This window comes from Haliaeetus albicilla, chromosome 2 (genome assembly GCF_947461875.1).
Source record: "Haliaeetus albicilla chromosome 2, bHalAlb1.1, whole genome shotgun sequence".
NCBI lineage: Eukaryota > Metazoa > Chordata > Aves > Accipitriformes > Accipitridae > Haliaeetus > Haliaeetus albicilla.
In genome coordinates, this window is record NC_091484.1 from 50435506 (window position 1) to 50457374 (window position 21869).

Here is a 21869-nt window from a genome sequence, read left to right on the forward strand (position 1 = left end):
TTGCTATATCTGTAATATTTCACGGTCTTTCACGTTGGTGTTTTAGGGGAGAAAAGAGAAAGGGTGGAGCTGTCATTGTAACAGGGCACCAAGAAGTTGGTGCTGGTTCACAGTAATGGATCATACTCTGAGAAGTTTATGTGAATTGACACAAAAATGTAGAGGCAACCGATGGAAATCATGAACTAGCAAGTGTTATTGCTTAAGAATATGTTCCCCTAAAGCTGCAACTCAACTTTTCTTCTCCTTTCCCATTGCTTTTTCTCCCACACTGCACAGGCATAGTTCTTCACTGACCATGGAGACGACATTTTCTTGGTAGTTCATTGTTAGACTTGCTTGTGCTCCTTTCAGCATGGCAAGAAAGATGCCTCACATAAGCCAAGCTTCCCCAGCTGGTCCAATCCAAATATAAAACTGGTCTGTCATATCTCTGGTCCCAGATGCCCAGCAGCCACAAGAGGAAAAGCTAGTCATAGTAACGTTTTTCTGTAATGAGCCAAAAGCACCAAAATGTGGAAGTGGTATTGTTCTTACCTTTTTACATATTCCTCCGACAGTCCACAGTCTGTATGCTTTTAGGGCAATAGTAATTTTGAAATTATTTTAAAGATTTGCAGTACTTCTACAAGAGTTATTGCATCATCCTGAAAATAAATATTGAAGCACAGAGAGTTGTTTGTCTTTGGTGAAAAAAATAGGAACACAGAATGGGGAAAATGACCTGGGTTAATGAGTCCCATATGTGGCAGTCCAATAATCCCTTTTATATGCTCATCAAGCCTCTTCCTAAAACAAGTGAGGTTTTCTGTCCCTTCTGACAGTCTTTCACAGTCTCATTGATCTGGCAGTTTCAAACCCTTTTCTGGTTTCTGTCATAGTCATGGCCAGCTTATACCTATTTGTTCCTGGGTTAGCAGTGTTATCTTGTTTAAATCTGCCTCCTTCCAGAGTTTATGCTTCTGGTAAATTTATGAAGAGCTAAAAAATGTATTTTGCTAAGCTAAACTAGATGGCTTTTCTTCATAATCATTTGGAAGCTTGAAAATAACACTCAAAAGGCAGAGTCTGGAATGGTGAGTGAGGAATGATGATTTTTTTTCAAGTTAAATCCCAGGTGCAGAATGCACCAGTTTTGGCTTGCTTTCACCAGATATATTTAAATGCTAATAGTTTTTATTTCTGTGCTCCATCCTGGTGAATTCTGGGCAACTAGCACTCTGCTCGTGTGCCTGAAGGCATTCAGTACCTCTTGTAATTCACCACTTCGCTGCAGAATGATGGTTTATTTGATAATGCTTCTTTTTCCTTTTTTTTTTTTAGATGCCCTGAGAGCCTCCGACCAGAAACGGTGAGGCCTTGTCTGCTTCCCTGTAGGAAGGACTGTATTGTGACTCCGTTCAGTGACTGGACATTGTGTCCTTCTTCATGTCAAGAAGGTAATTTTATCCATTGTGTGTGAGTAGACAGATTTTAAGAAAAAAAGGAGTTAGACTAGCAGTCACTTTTGGCAGAATGCTTATACACATCTCTTTCTGACAGAGGACATGTAATAGCTGGTAGAGCAACGGCAGGGAGGACATAGCGTTTTTGCTGAAAAGAACAGTTATTTCTATACATTTTCTATATGCATCTGTTTGGATTTTTTTTTTCCATTTTGCCTACTTTTATGTTACAAACTCCCATTTGTGTCTTCCGCTGATAAAGAGGTAACTAGTCATGGAGTAGACGCGTATCTCTTAGTGTAACACCGAAACAGATACTTGTACAATTGTAGCACTTGAATTGTCAGATTATAAAACGGTCAGGTTTGGTCTTTGAAAATACTTATGCTGCTTGCTTATCAGAAAAACCTGAGGCTTTATATACTGGGAGATAGGTAGGTAGGGAGATAGATAGATAGATATGCATATGTATATAATTTTGGCTCGTTTCTTCTACTCCAAGGAAAATTGAAAGAAAGTTAACAAAAATCAGTAGACTTTAAGTTGATGTTAATGGTCTAACTTAAACATAATTCCAATAACATTTTAATACACTTGGCAAAGCTCTTAAAAACAGTGCAGGTCTCTCCTGAATTTTTATTACATTGAAATCATACATGAAATTAAAGTGATGACTGGCTTAATATTGCCCACATTTTTTATGTCTTATCTCTTTTAAGCTTAAAAGGAGGTGTTTTTCTAATATGTACTATTACAGACAGACTCTGTAATACCCCATGTTCCACAGGGTGCTAATCCTTGTATGGGACCTGGTGATTACTCACAGCTACCATATTATCAGAATGTAAGATATTGTTACATCAAATATACACACTTCGAATGTCACGGCCAATTCTTTATGCTTTATAAAGGACACAAGCATAAAAGCATTTTTGCAGTAATTCCTATTAGTGCTTAGTGCATTCTAACAAATAAAAAAAGGTTAGGAAGATTAAATTCATAACCTTTGAAAAAGACCAGAGAATTAAGACCATTGAATCGGAATCGATGAAATAGTTGTTCATTATTAAATACTGTGTTATTCTACAGCAGTATTAATTATTCTTTCTGAAATATTTTTGTTGGGGCAGATCATCTTGGACAAAAATGCCATCCTTTTCTGTTCTCATTTCTGTGGGTTTTAAGAAAGTTCTTGATGCAATGAGCATATTTTCACAAATATTTACTACAAACTAGCATGTAGGCTTCTATGAAACAGTACATTTGTGAACCAATACAGGCATTTTGTCTGTTCAGTGAGTCAAACTCTTTTTATACTACACAAACAATTTTTACTTCATGGGGTTTACCCATTCGTGTCAGCAAGCTGGTCAGCAGCTTTGCCGGGCTGCACGTCTGTCTCGCCTCTTGTGCCAGCTCCTGGCATCTCCTGGAGCTGATTGACTCAGGAGTGCAGGGTTTCCTCTGTGTTGAAAAGTGGCCAGGTGGTGGAGAGCCACCGCCGGGATTCTCCTACCGCTTGCTCCTAATTACAATTGCTTGGCTGTGGTCCATCAAGCTTCTGTCTTCAGACAAGCTGCAGCTGCTGTAATAACCCACCCAAAGCTGATATCAACCCAGTCAGCCAAATGTCCATGCTACAGCTCTCTGGGGAAAAAAAAAAAAGGGGAAAGGAAAAAAAATTCCGAGATCTTTACCTAACAATATTTGTGTATTAGGTATTGCTGTGGAACTAATATAGACTTGTGGCTTTTCTCTTAATTTTCTGCCTGAAGAACTGATATCTGAAGATGACAGAAATCAAAATTCCTACATGAATGATTTGCCATTTATCTTTAATAATGAATAATAAATATATAAAAATAATATAATAGAACTGTAAACTGTAAATTAAGTCCAGAGTGGAATTTCTGTTTCTGGTTTTACATGCAAATGATTAGGGCAAACTTACACTTTGAAAGTGTAAAATGTAGCAGCAAACTGAGCTGGTATAATTTTTTTCACTTCAACTGTGTATTCATTTCAGCTGTATATTCATTTGTTCAGCATTGTTACTATTGCTTTCTGTTTAGTTCTGCTTCCTGGCCTTTAGCTGAGATTAAAGTGTTTTATCTGTTAGGCTTAATTTTCTGCTTATGGACAAAACAGCATGTCAATAATATAGTGATCGGTTCAAATACCTGTTATGTTAAATCTTACTTTTCCCCTGTGTCGTGGTTTAACCCCAGACGGCAGCTAAGCATCACGCAGCTGCTCACTCACCTCCCTCACAATGGGATGGGGGAGAGAATCAGAAGGGTAAAAGTGAGAAAACTCGTGGGCTGAGATAAAGGCAATTTAATAGGTAAAGCAAAAGCTGCACGCACAAGCAAAGCAAAACAAGGAATTCATTCACTACTTCCTATCGGCAGGCAGGTGTTCAGCCATCTCCAGGAAAGCAGGGCTCCATCACGCTTAATGGTTACTTGAGAAGACACACTCCATCACTCCGAACATCCCCCCCTTCCTTCTTCTTCCCCCAGCTTTATATACTGAGCATGACATCATATGGTGTGGAATATCCCTCTGGTCAGCTGGGGTCAGCTGTCCCGGCTGTGTCCCCTCCCGACTTCTTGTGCACCCCCAGCCCACTCGCTGGTGGGGTGGGGTGAGGAGCAGTCAAGGCCTTGGCTCTGTGTAAGCACCGCTTGGCAATAATGAAAACATCTCTGTGTTATCAGCACTGTTTGCAGCACAAATCCAAATCATAGCTCCATACCAGCTACTATGAAGAAAACTAACTCTATCCCAGGCAAAACCAGCACACCCAAATTACTGTCATCCCTATGTAGCAGCAGGAGAAACAAGCTCTTCTACTCTTTGCAGGGGGTGTCACAGTAAAGAAGCAGTCCCGTCACCGAGTCATCATCCAGCTCCCCGCCAATGGTGGTCGAGAGTGCCCGGACTCTTTGTTTGAGGAAAAAGAATGTGAAGCTTCTCCCGTCTGCTATAGCTACAGGTAGTGTTAATCAACCAGAGACAGCTCAGACATGATTTTTCAACTTCTACTGCTTCTAAATCTAGCTGAATTCAACTTCTTAACAGCAAGTGTTTTTCTAATATGTACTATTTAGAAAAATAGGATACATACCTAAATCAAGGTTTCAGAACAGATATGTAGACTCAGTTGGGCCCACAGTGTCACTGGTTCTTTTGTTCCAGTTCCTTTGCAGGAACACTGCAACAACTAAGAACTACTTTCCAGGTTAAATCTTTCCTAGCAACTATTTTGACATTCTATATGATTAAAAAAAATCTTCCTTTCTATCCAAATTATCCAAAGCACTGAAATGCAGTCGCATCTGTTTAGGAGAGCTGAGTTCTGCTGCCACACTGTGCCATGCACTGTAGCTTCCATCCTTCCATCCCGGTCAGCCCTAAGACAGTCCACAGTTGATTGTATCCCCTAAAATACAAAATTTTCTGTGTTGACCTAATCTTCACCAGAGAATGCTGAGGACTGTTCCAGCAGGTGGGGATCTCCACCGTAACTGCTTAAGAAAATTTTTGGGCAGTTTCGTAGTTTCCATCTGAGTGGCGTGGGAAGGTCTAGATATACGACAAGATCTGGCTGTTGATACAGATGAAGTTTAGAAAATTCTGATGCCGTTGGTTGGATTTACTTGACAAAATTTAAAAAAAAAAGATATTTTTGGTTTTTTGATAATAAATATGAAACATAATTATTGGAAGCCAATGTTCTGTTTCTCCACCTGCTAATTCCCATGAAACTACTCTCTGTTGCAGAGGTAAAAATAGAATTTAAGCTTATTTTAGCAAAAACAAATTGAGATTAAAGAAATGTGTTGCTTTCATCATCTGGTAAGAATTATCAATGCAAATTCATTAGATCACACTGTATGTAACTGAAAGATATGAAAGGATGTAAAAGAACATTGGGAAGCTACCAAAATCGGTACTCAAAACATCAGAGAAATATAGCTTGAGAACTTTTTTTAGTCAATACCAGAGTCAGAGTTTTATCTTCTAAAATGCTGGCTGCGCCTCATCTCTTCAGTACCTTCAGTATCAAATTTTACCTGAGCTAGTGCATGATAATGTGCTGAGCATAAGAAAGAAGTGTTGCTAGGGAGTGGTAGATGAGGTCATTTACATTTCATAGCATGAACTAATACTGAACACATTTTCTGTATATTTCCTCTACCATCTTTCTGACCTATACAAATGCTGGAACAGATGGACTCAGACACTCAGGAACACTAAGGCTCATGCCTTAGTTCAGATACTGGCCTGCAGAGGCAGTTTGCAATGAAACTTGAGGTGCAAAACCACTGAGATAATTTTAAACATGAGAGCAGCTGATGGTTTGAGCTGTGGATGTAGAATTTCCCCCCCGCACACTCTGAGTAATTCAGACAACTGGATTATTTCAGAGATGTGACAATAACCAGACTTGCCTGGATTTGTTATATTTAGGCCTACGGTATTCAGCAGCACTAGAAGGGAACTTTGTAAAAGTTTCATAGCAGTTTATATTAATGATAGAATAATTTAAGCAGCACAATATTGCATTTGTTATCAAAGTTTTTTTGCAAGTTGTTTTTGTCTGTGTTTTATTTTGATATTTTCTGGGTTCACAGGGGATCTCTTGCTTGGCTCCGCATTTGTAATGTGCTGCTATTCAGCTAAGGGAGACCCCAGGTGCTTTGGGATTGCTTGAGGCGCTCGCACAGTCATTTAAACCCTCTGTCCCAATACTTTGCTGTAGCTGGGGTTCCTGTTGCTTCTGATTTCTCCTTTTGGGATAGTATTTGGAAGATGAAGCTTAGCAAAAGAATTTGTTTGTTGTGAAAACTTTACCTTTGTAATCATATCACTTGAAATTTGAGAAAACAAAACAAAACCCCCCAAGACTTTGCTTATCTGATCTCATCTTTGTAACTCCAAGTCTTGTTTGTGCTTCAGGCAAGACCGAATTACTCCATTTGTAGTTGTGTTGCAAGGCATGCCTAAGGGAGGTGGGGAAGAAAAGACCTGGGAAAGAGAAAAGAAGGAAAAGAGAAAGAAATGCACTAACACCTATATGTGACAGTATTTACTGCCAAAAGACACTCCCAATACTGCATGAACCAGAAATTAACCCTGGAGTCTTATCTCTGGAGTGCATTTGGGAAACTTCAACATATCTTTGCTTCACTAAGATAGGAGGAAAATGAGAATGAAGGAAGGAAAAGTGAGAAAGAGGGGAGGTTTATTAGGGCATGCTAGTATTTAAAACTCATCCTTATTTAATGGGTCCATGTTGTTTTTATGAGATGTTAGTGTCCCTTCGCTAAATCAACTTTTCAAATTTTAGTATGTCATTATGTTGACTGGTAAAATACTCTGAGCATGCTCAGGTATAAATCCATAGCAAAGGAGTTCTTCTGTTAAATGGATATTCAAGTCATATAATTTTATTATTTTGTATGGTATTCTTTTTTTGAATTTTCTTTCTCCCATCTTGTATAAGTGTGTTAATGCTTTGTATTAATGTATAATCCTTATATTGTGGTTTGTATTCACTGTGTATTTGTTAGGTAGTGTTAATGTACCTTTGTATTTTGAAATCCTTGAAAATATATATGGTTTGCTTTCTCTTCCCTCCTTTGCCTCCTTCCTTCCCTGTGTTCTTAATGGCCTAATCCTAAAAGGAGCAAAAAAGTTAACAGGAAGGAGGGAAAAGTCTACAGTATTGTTACTGTTTGTTGTGAATTGTCTGTGACCAGTTAGTAATAATAAGCAACAGTTTACAGTGGTTTCTAATACTATCTAGCACTTGTGCTGCCTCAGTTTTGATGGCTACAAGTTTAGATGGATTATTTGAAGTTGATTGCTTCCCCCCTCCTTTCAGGTGGAAGACCCACAAGTGGCGCAGGTGCCAGCTAGTACCATGGTATGTGCGCCAGGACAGTCCAGGAGCGCAAGAGACTTGTGGACCTGGGCTACAAGCAAGAGGTTAGACCCTTTGTTTCTGTCATTTATTCCTCAGAAATCTGTAGCTGCATTGGTGTGGAAAATGGCTAAAATTTTAGTCATCATAACCTAATATTAATTTTATCTATCTTTACGTGCATCAGCAAAAGAAAATACTGAGTGCTAGTATGATAGGGTGCCTCCTAACGAGTATTTGTCAAAGGTTTTATTCATAAAATATCAGTGTTTGTTTATTTTTAAGTATAGATACCACATTAGTCACTAATTTTGTGGTATTGTTTGTTCAGTTTATTTCACCATCCTTACCTGAAGCAAGTTTGCAGGCATGTTTGTGGAAAGTAGATTTTCAAAAAGAAGAAAAAAAGAAAGGGATGGGTGACTTTGCATAATTCTTTTTGTGAAAAAGGTTGTGTAAATTCACCTGTGAAAATGTAACATTTTTCATGTGGTGAGGATGTGAAGCCTGAAGACATGTTTATGGGTATATCCATTAGATCAGATAAAAGACTTCTGCTCCCCGTGTTTGGAAATTTAGGATCAGAGAACCCTACAATAATTTTGAGCTGGAAGGACGCTCTGTAGGTCCCTTGGTCCAACCCTCCACCCAGAGCAGGGCCAGTTTCAAAGTTAGATCCTACCCAGACTAGAACAGGTTGCTCAGAGCCATGTCTCAACATGGCTGGAGTATCTCCCAGGATGGAGATCCTACAGCCTCTCTGGGCACTTACTCCAGTGCTTGTCCAGTCTAGCACTGCATTTTTTTCCCCTACTATCTAAGCTGAAATTTCCCTTGCTGTAATTTGTGTCTGTGGCCCCTTATCCTTTTACTATATATCTCTGAGACATTCTGGCTCTCTCTTCTCTATACCCTCAAATTAGGTAATTGTAGAGAGCAATGGGAACATGAGGGATTCAGACTTTGCATTTATGCTGTTAAAGTTCAGTGCCAGCCCATTTCTCCAGGCTGCTAAGGTCCTCTGAATGGTACCCCTACCCTCCAGGTAGATATTGACTGCTCTTCTCAAACTGGTGTTGCCCCAAACTTGCTGAGGATGCTTACCATGCAGGTTGTTAAAGATGCTAAACAGAATTGATCCTGGAATTAACCACTGAGTTGCAGCGCTCTTAACCAGCTGCTGGTTGGACTTCAAAACCACTGACACTTTGAGCCCAATGATCCAGATATTTTTCCACCGTTTCCACTCAACAGCAAATAATTTTTGCATCCAAATCCAGCTTTACTGTCACCTGAATTCATAGACAATTTTGTGGTTTTAACAGAATTGTGTATGTGTGACTCTGTTAAGTATAGTCAGGACAAGGTTTTTTAGGTGCATTAAATAAATTCAGTATGAAAATAATTGTAGTTCCTACTTACTGTGTTACAGTAATGGAATTCCTTTGAACTACTAGTCAACCCTTATTTCTAGGAAGGTTTTTTTTCTTTTGCCTTTTCTGAGTACAAACTCCTATCTGTTAAAACAATATTGGCTCAGCAGATTGTGGAATTCTTGAGCAAGGACACTGCTAACTACAGAAGTGAAACGTTCAGGTCATTAACTTCTTTCCAGTATTATAGGAAGTTATGGTATACTTAAAAAAGTCATAGAGTAAATCTTAAGCTAGTAACTTCTACCACTTACTCAGAAAGTGTTACAGGAAATCAGTTTATGGCTTACCAGAAGATGAAACCTGATGGTATTGCCTGCTAATACAAAAGACTTCTGACTGTGGTAATTCTTTTGAAGGTCTATCACTAATGTGAACTATTTCTAGCAGCTCTGGAGGATACATTCATATTATACACTGAGAAAATAAGATTTCTGTCTTTGACGGTAGGAGTTCAAATAGTACAAAATGTTGTCTTCTGTACTTGCATGGTAGTACCCCAATCTCTTTGCCTCAAAGTCAGTTAATAAAGAAAGATAGCTTACTGTAGTGCATGCAAATTGGTTTTTATTATTCTTGTGTATCATGAGGGTTTCTTTTTTTTTAACTGTAACTCCAATCGTGCAGTACACACATATATGGAATAATACATGATTTTGGAATTACTGGGCATACAGTTTTCAAATCTGGTAAAATAGACTGGCAGAATTTCCCTCTGGTACTACACAGAGTTTGATCTTGTGAGTGATGATGTATTTAAGCAGTAGTCTTGTTCCTACAAGCAGATATAATGGAAGTGGCTCTCTAGTGTAATGTGGTAGGATGAGCAATCATTAAGAACCCTGGGAGCAGATAAGCCTGAAGAAAGCAGGTGGGTTTGGTAATTCTATAAATGTTTCCGAGATCAGCTCTTAGAAAGGGAAGATTTTTGTTTGCTCCTGCTTTTTATTTAGTCTATCCAATGTATAAAATTTATTGTAGAATTCACAGAGGAAGTTGAGTAACCAAAGATTATTTGTGCCTCAGTCCAAGTATCTAAATATGAATCTAAATATTGACTTGCCTGTTGCAGTGGTGAAAGTTACGTGCATTAAAGACAATGCCTTTTTTGGCCCAATATTTTTCCCATTGAAGTAAATTATATAAATTAACATAAAAATGTAACTTTCAAACACAGGTATATTATGTATCATGTCTCAGTGTCTTAATACCTGGCAATGTGTTGAATATATCATTTGTGCTCAGTAATGTAAACTGATATTCTGTAGGAGCTAAATAAACTAGTACAGCTTTTCTTTGGATTGAGAAAAGTAAAATATTTTCTGATTTCTTAAACGCCTTTAAAATGAATATGACTTGGAAGTAAAAGTTGAATTTTTGCACAAAAGTAACTTTCACTTTGGAAAACATACTTCTGCAATTATAGAGATTATCGGTTGAAGTTTTATGTACTTCACACCACAGAAAATAGCATTTTGAACATGGATATTGTTTTATTTGTTTTATGTAGGTTATCTCCTACGCAGGGCATTAACATATTCCCTTTCCCCTCTTACACTTCAAATTCTGCCCTGAAAATATCCATGTGTGAATTTTCAGTGATGAACTTCATTTTCTTTGGTTCCCTGCACAAAAGTTGATTTCATGCAAGGTGCTCACTGAAGGGAGGCTGACCTGAAAGCAGGCATCTGCCTGCCTGAGCTCTGCCGTGGACAGTATTAGAAAGATTTCACCAGTTTTGGAAGGAAGACTCTGGAAGAAGTTTTGTCCCCTCTCCCTGCTAATTCTTGCCTCCCTCCTGCATACTTGGCTTCTTGTAAATAAAATTTCTACAGGCTATGGAAAAATTTGCATGATAATATGTTATTAAAAATTCTATACTACAAATCATTTATTTAAAGATTATTTTGTGATGTAGACACAGAAAAGACTGAGCTATTACTGTGCAAGTCCTTTTAATCCCCCCCAAATCAGGAAATGCTAAACACTGAAATATGAAATCCATTTGGTGTAACATTCTGATACTGCATTTATAATGTGTTACTGGAATACAGATATTTTGAACATTATATTTAACTGTTTGTTCGTGATTTCTGTACAAATGTTTACCATACTGTGAAAGTTGTAGACATAACAGCATTTCCTTTTCCGTTGAAAAAGAGTTCTCTCTGAAATTTCTGATGCTCTTAAATGCAGAAATCATGCATTCATTTATCTGTTTGTGGTAATTTACTTTTGATGACAAAGTGAAACAATAATCTTCTAGACGTAGTCTCAGCCCTTTGGTTTCATGTGGATTGTCCTTTCATTTTGTGTTGATATTCAGTAGAGCAAGTAATTGCATTCTTGTATGTGGGAACAGTTCTCCTCTTTTTCAGTGCAAGGGGATGTTGCCAATGCTATTAGTTTGTCCTATTTCTGATCTGATTGACTACGCACAAATACTGTGACACATAACATATCAGCAAATGTGTTAAATAAGAAGGAATAAGAATGTACACCAGGGAAAAGGCATATCTGACTAGGCATTCATTAGCAGTTTATTCTGAACAAAATAGTCTGTTACAGTTCATATTTTAGTTAGTGTATTGGTTTTGTGTGGTAAGGTTTTGGTAGCAGGGGGGCTACAGGGGTGGCTTCTGTGAGAAGCTGCTAGAAGCTTCCCCTATGTCTGACAGAGCCAATGCCAGCCGGCTACAAGAGGGACCCGCCACTGGCCAAGGCCGAGCCCATCAGCAACGGTGGTAGTGCCTCTGGGATAACAGATTTAAGAAGGGGAGAAAAACCTGCACAATGGCATCTGGAGAGAGGAGTGAGAATATGTGAGAGCAACATCTCAGCAGACACCGAGGTCAGTGAAGAAGGAGGGGGAGGAGATGCTCCAGGTGCCGGAGCAGAGATTCCCCTGCAGCCCGTGGTGAAGACCATGGTGAGGCAGGCTGTCCCCCTGCAGCCCATGGAGGTCCAAGGTGGAGCAGATATCCACCTGCAGCCCAGGGAGGACCCCACGCCAGAGCAGGTGGGTGCCCAAAGGAGGCTGTGACCCTGTGGGAAGCCCGCACTGGAGCAGGCTTCTGGCAGGACCTGCGGACCCATGGAAAGAGGAGCCCATGTTGGAGCAGGTTTTCTGGCAGGACTTGTGACCCTATGGGGGACCCACACTGGAGCAGTCTGTGCCTGAAGGACTGTACCCCGCGGAAGGGACCCATGCTGGAGCAGTTTGTGAAGAATGGCAGCCTGTGGGAAGGACTCACGCTGGAGAAGTTCATGGAGAACTGTCTCCGGTGGGAGGGACCCCACGTTGGAGCAGGGGAAGAGTGTGAGGAGTCCTGCCCCTGAGGAGGAAGGAGCAGCAGAGACAATGTGTGACAAACTGACCGCAGCCCCCATTCCCCATCCCCCTGCGCTGCTGGGGGGCAGGAAGTAGAAAAAACGGGGAGTGGAGTTGAGCCAGGAAGGAGGGAGGGGTGGGGGGAAGGTGTTTTAAGATTTGGGTTTACTTCCCATTATCCTTGTTTTGATTTGATTGGGAGTAAATTGAATTAATTTTGTTTTTTCCCCAAGTTGAGTCTGGTTTTTGCCCATGACCATAATTGGTGAGTGATCTCTCCCTGCCCTTGTCTTGACACACGAGCTTTTCTTTATATTTTCTCCTCCAGATCCCACTGTGGGGGAGAAGTGAGGAAGTGGCCTTGTGGTGCTTTGTTACTGGCTGGGCTTAAAACACGACAGATTTGATTGGCAATAAATTAACTTAATTTTCCCCAAGTCGAGTCTGTTTTGCCCATGACGGTAATTGGTGAGCGATCGCTCACTATCCTTATCTTGACCCACAAGCCTTTTGTTATATTTTCTCTCCCCTGTCCAGCTGAGGAGGGGTGTGATAGAGCGGCTTTGGTGGGCACCTGGCATCCAGTCAGGGTCAACCCACCACAGTTAGAAAGATAACTGAAGGAAAAACTAGAAGTTAGAAATCATTAAAAATGACTGGTTAGGTGTCTGATCTTAAGAGTCTATGAGTAACTAGAGCTTATGCATGCTTTGCTTGCATATATCACAGCTTTACAATTTATGTTTCTATCTTTCAGGTTTTTTATCACATTGGTCTTCCTTGGCAGAAGAGATACTTGGGTGAATCATAAATTTTAGAATTGTGATTCATTGTAAAAGGCAGCTCTGTTTCTGTCTTGTATAATGAAGGTTTTGTTACAAATCATGTCAGTTTAAATGAACATGTCACAAAATTAGAACTTGGGTCAATGCAGAGGAAAGAGAATAAAAGGGTTTGGTGGGTTTTGGTTTTTAAGAAAAGATTTTTCTTCAGAATTTTTTAAAGAAAAATGTTTGTTAATTATTCATGCAAATGATGGACAAGTATTTATACCTAAACCTAAGCATAGTAACATAGCATTTAATACCTGAGTAGCAAATCCACTGTTGTAGTCATAAGCCTTATTTGAACAAGGCAGATAGTCATGACCAATGTGTTGAATTTCTGTGATGAATGAAAATTTGCAGTCATATCACTGGTAAAATGCCTTATAACAGTGGATTAGCAGAGCAGGAATGTATTATAGAATTGCAGTAACTTAAGACTACTGTCTTTTTTTCAAAACCCTCCAGAGAGGATATTATGGGTGCATCAGCAAGGAGTTCGAAACTTCCTTTTGACCCTACCCAACAAGAACAGGATATGTAGAGAAAAGCCATATTTTACTGAAACAGCATTTATGTTGTGTTTATTTTCATAAGCTGTTTCTCAATTAACAAGTAAATTGACCAGATGTCTTGATGAGTCACCAGAAACCCAGGAGGGAAAGGCACAGAATGTTGGCAAATACAAAATACCCCCAAAATACAAAAACTAGAATGAGAGTAAATGCTTGATAAAGGCAGGCTTCTAGTATTTGATGGGGATGTGGACTATAAAACTCACTGTGAGATGAACCTGCTTCAGCTGGGGTGTGCTGAGATACTACTTTGTATTTTTAAGGCTGACGTTTATTAGCACATAGACAACTTCAAAGTAGTGGTCTGCTCAGTGAGATAGACTAACGTATCAAGTTTGAAACTGTGAACAACTTAAGCAGGTATGTGTTAAGTTATGCTGATATCTTAAAAAAATCTGTGTCATTAAACCTTAGCACCATTGACTTCTGAAGGAAGTTAGAAATACAGTTCAAATCCCTTTTGGATTGTATAGGAAAGCCTAGGAAACTTAGTAAAAAGGCTTGTCTTGCCAGTAGCTTCTGCAGATTTAAGTAAGGCTTGTTGGACTGCGTCCCAGTGCTGGTGAAGAGGACATGTAGCAGATGAGAAACTCAAGTGCCCAAACTGCAATAGCCTAATCACATCATGATGTATATGGATGGATGCACATGGTAAGGGCTATCCCAATGACCGAAAAGAAATTTGCAAAAGGATGCACAGCCTGCAGTCCTTGCCACCATAAATCTTCCTCGGAGTTTTGCAGGAGGAATGCGATGAAAATTGTGAAATCTGTCAGCGTATTCTGTAATAGCAAGAGGAAGGTTATTTGTAAAATTTAAGCAGAAGCTTAAGTAACCTGGCTGTCAGAGAAAATATCTGAATAGCTGTACTTGATGTCACTGGGAATTGGCCATTATTGAAGAGCTGACCCCAAGCTCTCACTAGTCCTCATTCGCAGAGTGTATGCACAGTTATTTGAAAGACAGTGCAGCGGGGGAATCAGAGGAAGCTTCCCAGGATAGCCGTGAGCACATGAGGAGTCCTTGCAGGCTTTTTTGAGCTGTGGATAGACTCAGAGGCAGAACTGGTGGTCAAAAGCCCTTTCTTCTCACTATGGCTAAGCAGGGACAGCAGCCTCCCTCTCTGGGCATTGCTTATGGGGGCAGGGGGATTTGCTCTTGGTGGGGCTTCATGCCCTTATTGAAAGCACAAGAAGGGAGACAAAATCATGAAGCAGTGCTGCTCCTTCATGGAGCTATAAACTACTATTTTAACATCTGTTAAAAAAACATCTGTCTCGAAAGACTTAACAGGTGAGAGTGCCCTATTGCCTGGTTCGTATTTTAGTCATTGCAAAGGACAATGGGCAGCTTCAGGTTTTGTACTGAAGTAAGAATTTGGACAGCAGTGCTCAAGAGCAGTATTTACATGAGAAATTAATTATTTTATTGACAAAACAAGAGCCAGAATCTTCAGACAACTTTATTCGGCAGAAACACATTGTCATTCTCTTTGGCGCATAAGGAACGCTCAGGCTTGTATTTTCACGATATTATTGGCACATGCTCTTGCTTAAGATACTTTGTGATAGAAACATTTCATCATGCAGTGTCTAGTCTGCCATGTCCCACAAAAAAAGAAATAAACTTGATGAAAACATAGATGAAAACATAGCCTAGGCAGTATTGATAGTAGGTGTAAGAAAAGTTAGTGTGCTGAAATAATTCTTGCCTTTCTAGAAATGAAACAGAATATTTTTATTGTTAAAAATACTTAACAGTTGAAAAAATGGTACCATGAATGTGTTGTAAAACAAAGGATGTAGAGCACATTCATTTTAGATGTAGGAGTCACTGAATCTCACATGTTGGTGAAATCTCAGTGAAGTATACTAATGATGGTAACATTGGCAAGGTTTTTGTATAAACCCACACATAACAAGACTTGTTAAAATACAGTCTTAGTGTTTCATTATGCCAACAACAAATATATTAGCTTGTAGTCCCTTGTGGCTTTCTGGAAACAGTGCTATCAGATAAAGTTTTAATTACATGAAAGTCCCTTGTCTAGAAAATTTAGACTGCCATTTACTTCGCACCTTTCTTCTGGGAGATAATAATTGTTAAATACTGAAACAATTTTGTAAGTGAATGCTTTCCATGTTAAATTTGATTTTTCTGTTAGCTGTACTCCTGTTTTATGTTTTCACTTAACAATTACTTGGGCTTAATTCAGTAATAGAAGAACCATGCTCCTTCCACTTACTGCTAATGTTTGTAATAAATATAACGTGGTTGTATAGGCAAAATAATTAGTCCGGCACTTCATGGCTTTTTAGCAGTTGAAGACACTTCTCTGTATAGTAAGTTAATCATTGGTCTCAGTGACTTTTACAGTATATAATTAAAGAGCCATGGGTTTGATCAGAGAGGCAGGGGATAAGTTTGCCTAAATGATGTTGTGAGTGGAAAAAGTAACTCCACTAACAGTAAGAGCATTTCAGATGTCAAGTAAGACATTTACCTGCCCAAAACAATGTATTAATGGAATGCATACTGTTGTCAAAATCCCTGCTTTAAGTAATGGAAAAATACCCACTCTTCAACAGTCACAAGGAGTATAAACCTTTCAAATTGATACTTGAATCTGTAGGATAACTATAGGAAAATGGAATATAAAGCGAATCATCCAGGTCTTCTAAACTAGAAGTAATATGAGTAGTTATGGACAGGCACTATGAAAATTAAGATTCAGGAATTGATTTAGTATGCCAAGCTGTCCTCTAATTTGTGTTGTTATTAAGGTGAAATATTTAGGTCTCAAGAATAAAGTTTTCCTGCTCTGATTGCTACAGTAGAGCTGACAATCTGGAAAAAAACCTACTGTTGATCCTCAGGGGAGCTTCTCACTTGGGTCTGCTTGATGTAAATTAGATGCACTAATATGAGTCTGAAAAAATTTATGACAGAGTGGATATCTGCCCATGGACTAATATATAATAACCAAGAAAGATGAGGGAATGAATATTGGCTTTAGAAAAACTCAATTTAGATAGAAAGAAAGAATGTTCTTCAATGGACAATGTTTATGGCCTATCAAAGGGCTAGATGGAGAGGCAGTATCTAAAATGAGTACTAAACTTTTGAAGGTTATTAAAAGTTATTGGGTTAATCAGTGGACGGTCTTTTAGCCCTTGGCTAGGTATAGTTTTCATTGCTAAAAATGGTGGCCTATATCTCCCTGAGAACTCAGTGAAGATAATGCAATTAGCTTAGCTGATGCATGCACATGCCAAGGTCAAACTCAAGACAGAGGACTTAGGTTTGACCTCTGAATTTCCACATCGTAGAACTAGTCTGAACTGTGTTTTTACCTCAGGGAAACCAATGTGTGCTATTAGCAGAGACGAGTATCTCACAAGAATCCAAAACCATAGCCTAGGCTTGTATTGGAAGATACTGGTTTGACTTGTGTTTTTCCAAAGTACTTGTGTAATTTTAGAAATCCTATAGTAGGCACAGTTAACACGTCCTTAAAACAGTTGTTACATGGATTTTCAATTTCTAGATATTTGATTTTGCTCATTGAATCACTATAATTATATCTGAAGAAAAAAGGGTTTCCTCATGTAAACTACACCAATAATAATAGGATTTGACAGAATAATTGTATTAGACAATGTACAGCTGGTCCGTCCCCCAATAAGCACAACTTAATGCACTACTGAGCCTATTACAAACAGTGCTGGCAGCCCTGCTCCAAAGGACAGTCAAGGATCAGGGAAGCTGTTTGCTTAGCATCTCTGGAAAAACATACCCCCCACCCCCCCTCCCCTTCACAGTGTTTCGCCACAGACGTGTGGCAAAACCAATTCACTTGGGACCTTTGGATATGTTTTAGTGGGCATACAGGCTTGAAACAGACCATGTGGGTCATCAAGTTCAGCCTCCTACAGTCATGATGAGGTAGAAATTTAGTTTAGAACTGTCAGACAAAAAGCTTTTTTCAGAAATCATAGGTCGCTAAACCTTTACAGTTACCTTACAGCAATCTAAAAAAAAAGTTTCCTCAACTGTTCTACCTTTTTTCTCCAGGAAAAAAAAGTCACTCATAGCCAGTTTTCTGTTTTATTTTGAAACTTTGCATTCAAACTCCATTTTTCTCCAACAATTGAACTTGATTATGCCATAATAGTTTGGTTAGTAAAATTTAATTTTTTTTTTCAATTCACATACCAATAAAACAATTATTGTCAGTACAATTGAAGTCTTATGCTTAAATTATGGAGTGGAGTGTAATACAAAACATGATATTCCCTTATATGTGTACAGAATGATATATTGTGTTCAGATGCAATGTTACTGCAACAATTGGTGACACAAATTACTTTCACAGTCATTATGAGATACTACATCTACTGTGTGCTGTCAGATGCCAAGAAGCATATATATAATTCTATTGTGTAAGCAAAAAACTAGAAGTTTCCAATCTTGTTACTGTGTATTAAGTTTTGTGTTGTTCTGGGCAAGGAAAGAAAGTTAGATTTACTGAGGCTTAGGTTAGAATAATAGATAAGCAACCATGTTAAAAAAAAAAAATCCATGAGAAACAATAATAGAGCATTGTCAAAGATGATATTAATGAAACAGCCCTGTTCTTTGTAAATCCTTATGTTCCAAATGCTTCCTTTTGTGCCACCTGAAGTTTTCTTAAAAACATTTTTTTCTTGTAAGAAAAGCTTTTATTCAGGACATGGCAATCCTGTTATAAAGTTATAACCCTATTGGCTGATACTCCACCCCTAGCAAACATGCTTTGTCATTCAAACCTTTTTCAAGACTAAAAATTGCTGAAGAACATCAGGCAGCAATACTGTTGTGAGTGGTTAACTGGTATCCAGAACTCAAATATGTTTCTAAATTTTGTCTATCCCTTTTTCTAAAATACATGTTTCTGATAAAACTTCATAGCTTATACAATATTCAGCTTCTTAAAATAGTATTGCAAGTTTTTCAATGTCTGAGTTATAGGCTGTATCTGTAGGAAAAATGATAATGTGAAAAGTGGTGTAACAGGTGTGGATAACATGGTGCAAACTTTATAATATTTACAGTTGTCTGTAAGATTATTTTTCTTTCCTGATAAATAGTAATTTAAACAATTTCAAAAAAGTCAGAAATGTTGAATGTATTCATTCAAGGTGTAACTGATTGGAAATATTAAGTTGTTGTATCACTCTTCTGGGCTTTCAACATGATTTTATGGTAGAATATTGTAGACTTACTGAATTGAATAGAGACATTAATGAAAAAAATGCTGAATTAAACTTCATCCCTTTTTGCTTCCAGCAATTACTTGTCGCAGACAAGACGGAGGACAGGCTGACATCAGTGAGTGCCTTAAATACTCTGGCCCATTACCATCCTTAACACAGACATGCCAGATTCCCTGCCAAGATGACTGTCAGTTTACGAACTGGTCAAAGTTTTCTTCCTGTAATGGGGACTGTGGAGGAGTCAGGACAAGAAAACGCACTCTCGTCGGTAAGAGTAACCAGAAAAATAATGCATCTTTTATTAATTATTGCTATTGTTTTGGTTAAAACCTGGGTTGTTCTGAGGTTCCCTTATGACAAGCAAGCAACATTTGTCATTGTGGCAGAAAGCAGACCCAATGTCACTGTCATGCTCTATATACTATTGGTGGAACAAAAAAAATAACCCCTCAGGAGAACAAACTCCTGCCATATGTCTAACACTCTTGATCGTGGGGAAGTGGCTAGAGAGAAGATGGGAGAACATAGGAGGCCAGGGTTTCTTCTAAATGGAGCACACATAGTAAACTGTAAAGCAGACCATTTCTTTTCCTGACAGGCAAGTCAGCATTGTCTCTAGTTCCAGGTAGGTGAAAAATGTAAAGCAGCAGAATTAACCAACAATCTGATCCAGTCTGAGGAAATAAAATAAAAAAACTTTATCTGCATTTTTGTTGAGCGCTGTGTTATCTTTTCACCAAAAGAGGCACAACTGTTTGCTATTTCAAGGGTTTTCATACCGTGTTTATTCCAAACCCTGCTTCTGCACCCTGCTTCTGTGCACAAAGAGGTCGGGAAGGTTGCTGGTTTATGGTTTATCATTTGAACAGATTATCTATTTGTGCTAAGCATTTAACAAATATGAGACAGACCTTTGAGGTTACACTCTCAGGCAATTTCTCTGAGTTACAGCTTAAAATATGAAAAAATATGAAAATACATTTTCAAAAGGTTTTTGGTTTTTTTGGTTTTTTTGCTTAAACCTTATTTTACTGATAGTTTTCAGGCAAATTTTTGGACAATTTAGTGAATGTTGAAAAGCATGTAACTCAGAAACACTAACTGATTGTCTTAATGGCGTAAAAAGCCAAAGACCTTGGGGTCTTCAACACAATGTAGTGTAAGACACTCAGAGAAATCCTGGGGTAGGAAATCTCTTCACATCACTCAAATCACTTTCAGTCCCAAATAAGGTTAAACAAGTTTAATTCTACTAAGACACTAGAAACTAGATTTGGAAAAAGGAAAATGTAAACCAGAGTGGCCACAGACCCTATTAATTATTTACATTTTCTTGATTTATGTGTGTTTTCTCAGCTAAGAGTTAGGGAGTAGGTCTGCAATTTGTTTTGATTCCTCAGCAACACAGTTCTGTGAACAAGCCGTATCTTGCCAGCACTGTCTAACCAGACTGAATTGGGTCTATTTTCTTTGGATTTGTTTTTTTTTTACACTGAACTGTAATTGAGAACAAAAATTTTGTTGAAATTCTCCTGGAGCTTTCAATAGAAAACCTTTTAATAGAAAATCTAGTGATAGTGGATTAATTTTTTTTTTTAATTGGTGACAGACCAATCAACAATCATCTCTCCTTAACAGGATCAGGTATTAACCCACTTGCATTCCTCTTCCTACTTCTGGTCTTGCCTACACCAGGACTTCCCTCTTGGATGGTGTTTTGGTGCATTTAGAATTACGATGGCAGCTAAGTGCTTTTCCACCTCTTGCCATAGATCATCATTTTCAGCCTTAAGCTTTGGTTTACGTCTTTTGAACTTCTTAGCTGCAGTCTTGAATGTCAGGTTTATGATTAAGCCAGTCCTTTCCCTGGCTGAATGTTTGCTCTCAGTTCTTTGTGCTCTCCATTCTTCCATTGTCTTCATCCAGCTGCTGAGATCACCACAAAAGGCAACACGTTGCTTAATTTTCTGCCTTATTTATTGACGCAACTAAGAATGCTCATAATTTCTGTCCCTTGAAAACTCTTGAGGTTTAGTTAACAGAATAAAAAGGTTTTCCAGTGATGTCCAACTCCTTACTACAAACTTTTCTTTGTCCCACGTGATGGACACCCACTTTGAAACATTTTTTTCTTCAACTTCTTTTTAATATGTGTTGTTGTTGTTATTATTATTATTATTATTTCTTCTGCATGAAATGAAGAGGAAAATCCTGCTCTGCTTCTAAATTATAACTGAACTGAAACCTCGAGAGTGATACTTGGCCCCTGTCACAGCACTATTTGCTAATTACTCTGTGTTGTCTGTGGTGGAGGAAAGCTAGCTAAGGGGGGGTGCCCATTAGCAGCCTCAGAAAGAATGTGATAGGATCCAAACCCTATCCCCTGCTCCATACCCTGTAAATCAGAAGACCTATGGATGATGAATAATCGGTGATCTTCAAGAGGGCTCACTGTGACTGTCTTATAACTCCAGTGAACTTTATGCCAGGTTTAGTTCTTGCAAGGGAAAAAACCCCACTTGACTAACATTTTTTACTTATTTATTTATTTTAAAACAAAGCAAGAAAGAACAGATTCTCTTACCACACTGTTAACGCTGAGATACTTCCCTGTCCTGAGTTAAGTTGCCTCTTCAAACTTGCTAAGACTGTGATATGTGCTGTGGTATATTCTCTGTGGCAATGTGTTACCCAGGCTAACATGTAAAGCTGACTTGGAGTGAATTCATAATTATTTATGGTGAAAATGAGGAGGAGAAGTGTATTTTTAGTATGAAGTTGTGTTGTCAAAAGAAAGAAGAACTTTTTCTTAGGTACCTTTTTTCTATTCTAAATGAAGGCAGTAGTAAATATAAGCACTAAGGGTGCTGCAAAATTGTGTCCAGTGCTTTGTTTTGAATAGCGAGGAAAATACTACGGAATGTTAATTTACACTAGTATCTAAGTAACAAGCATTTTAAAAAATACTTTTGCAAAGACTTTGACATTAATATATATGAACTGATCAGTATGGAAAGGAAAACCAAGCAAACTTTACCAAAGAGAAGATTAAAAATAGATTTAATGGAAAGTGG

General features: G+C 38.5%; 1 protein-coding gene across 1 annotated transcript in view; it reads left to right on the forward strand.

Moving 5' to 3' along the window:
- Window positions 1-21869, forward strand: part of THSD7A (thrombospondin type 1 domain containing 7A) — a 300060-nt gene that overhangs the window by 231151 nt on the left and 47040 nt on the right. The window contains exons 11-14 of the mRNA XM_069774348.1: window positions 1324-1439; window positions 4311-4443; window positions 7339-7442; window positions 18869-19063. Coding sequence (XP_069630449.1) covers window positions 1324-1439; window positions 4311-4443; window positions 7339-7442; window positions 18869-19063 — 548 coding nt within the window. The remainder of the gene's footprint in view (window positions 1-1323; window positions 1440-4310; window positions 4444-7338; window positions 7443-18868; window positions 19064-21869) is intronic.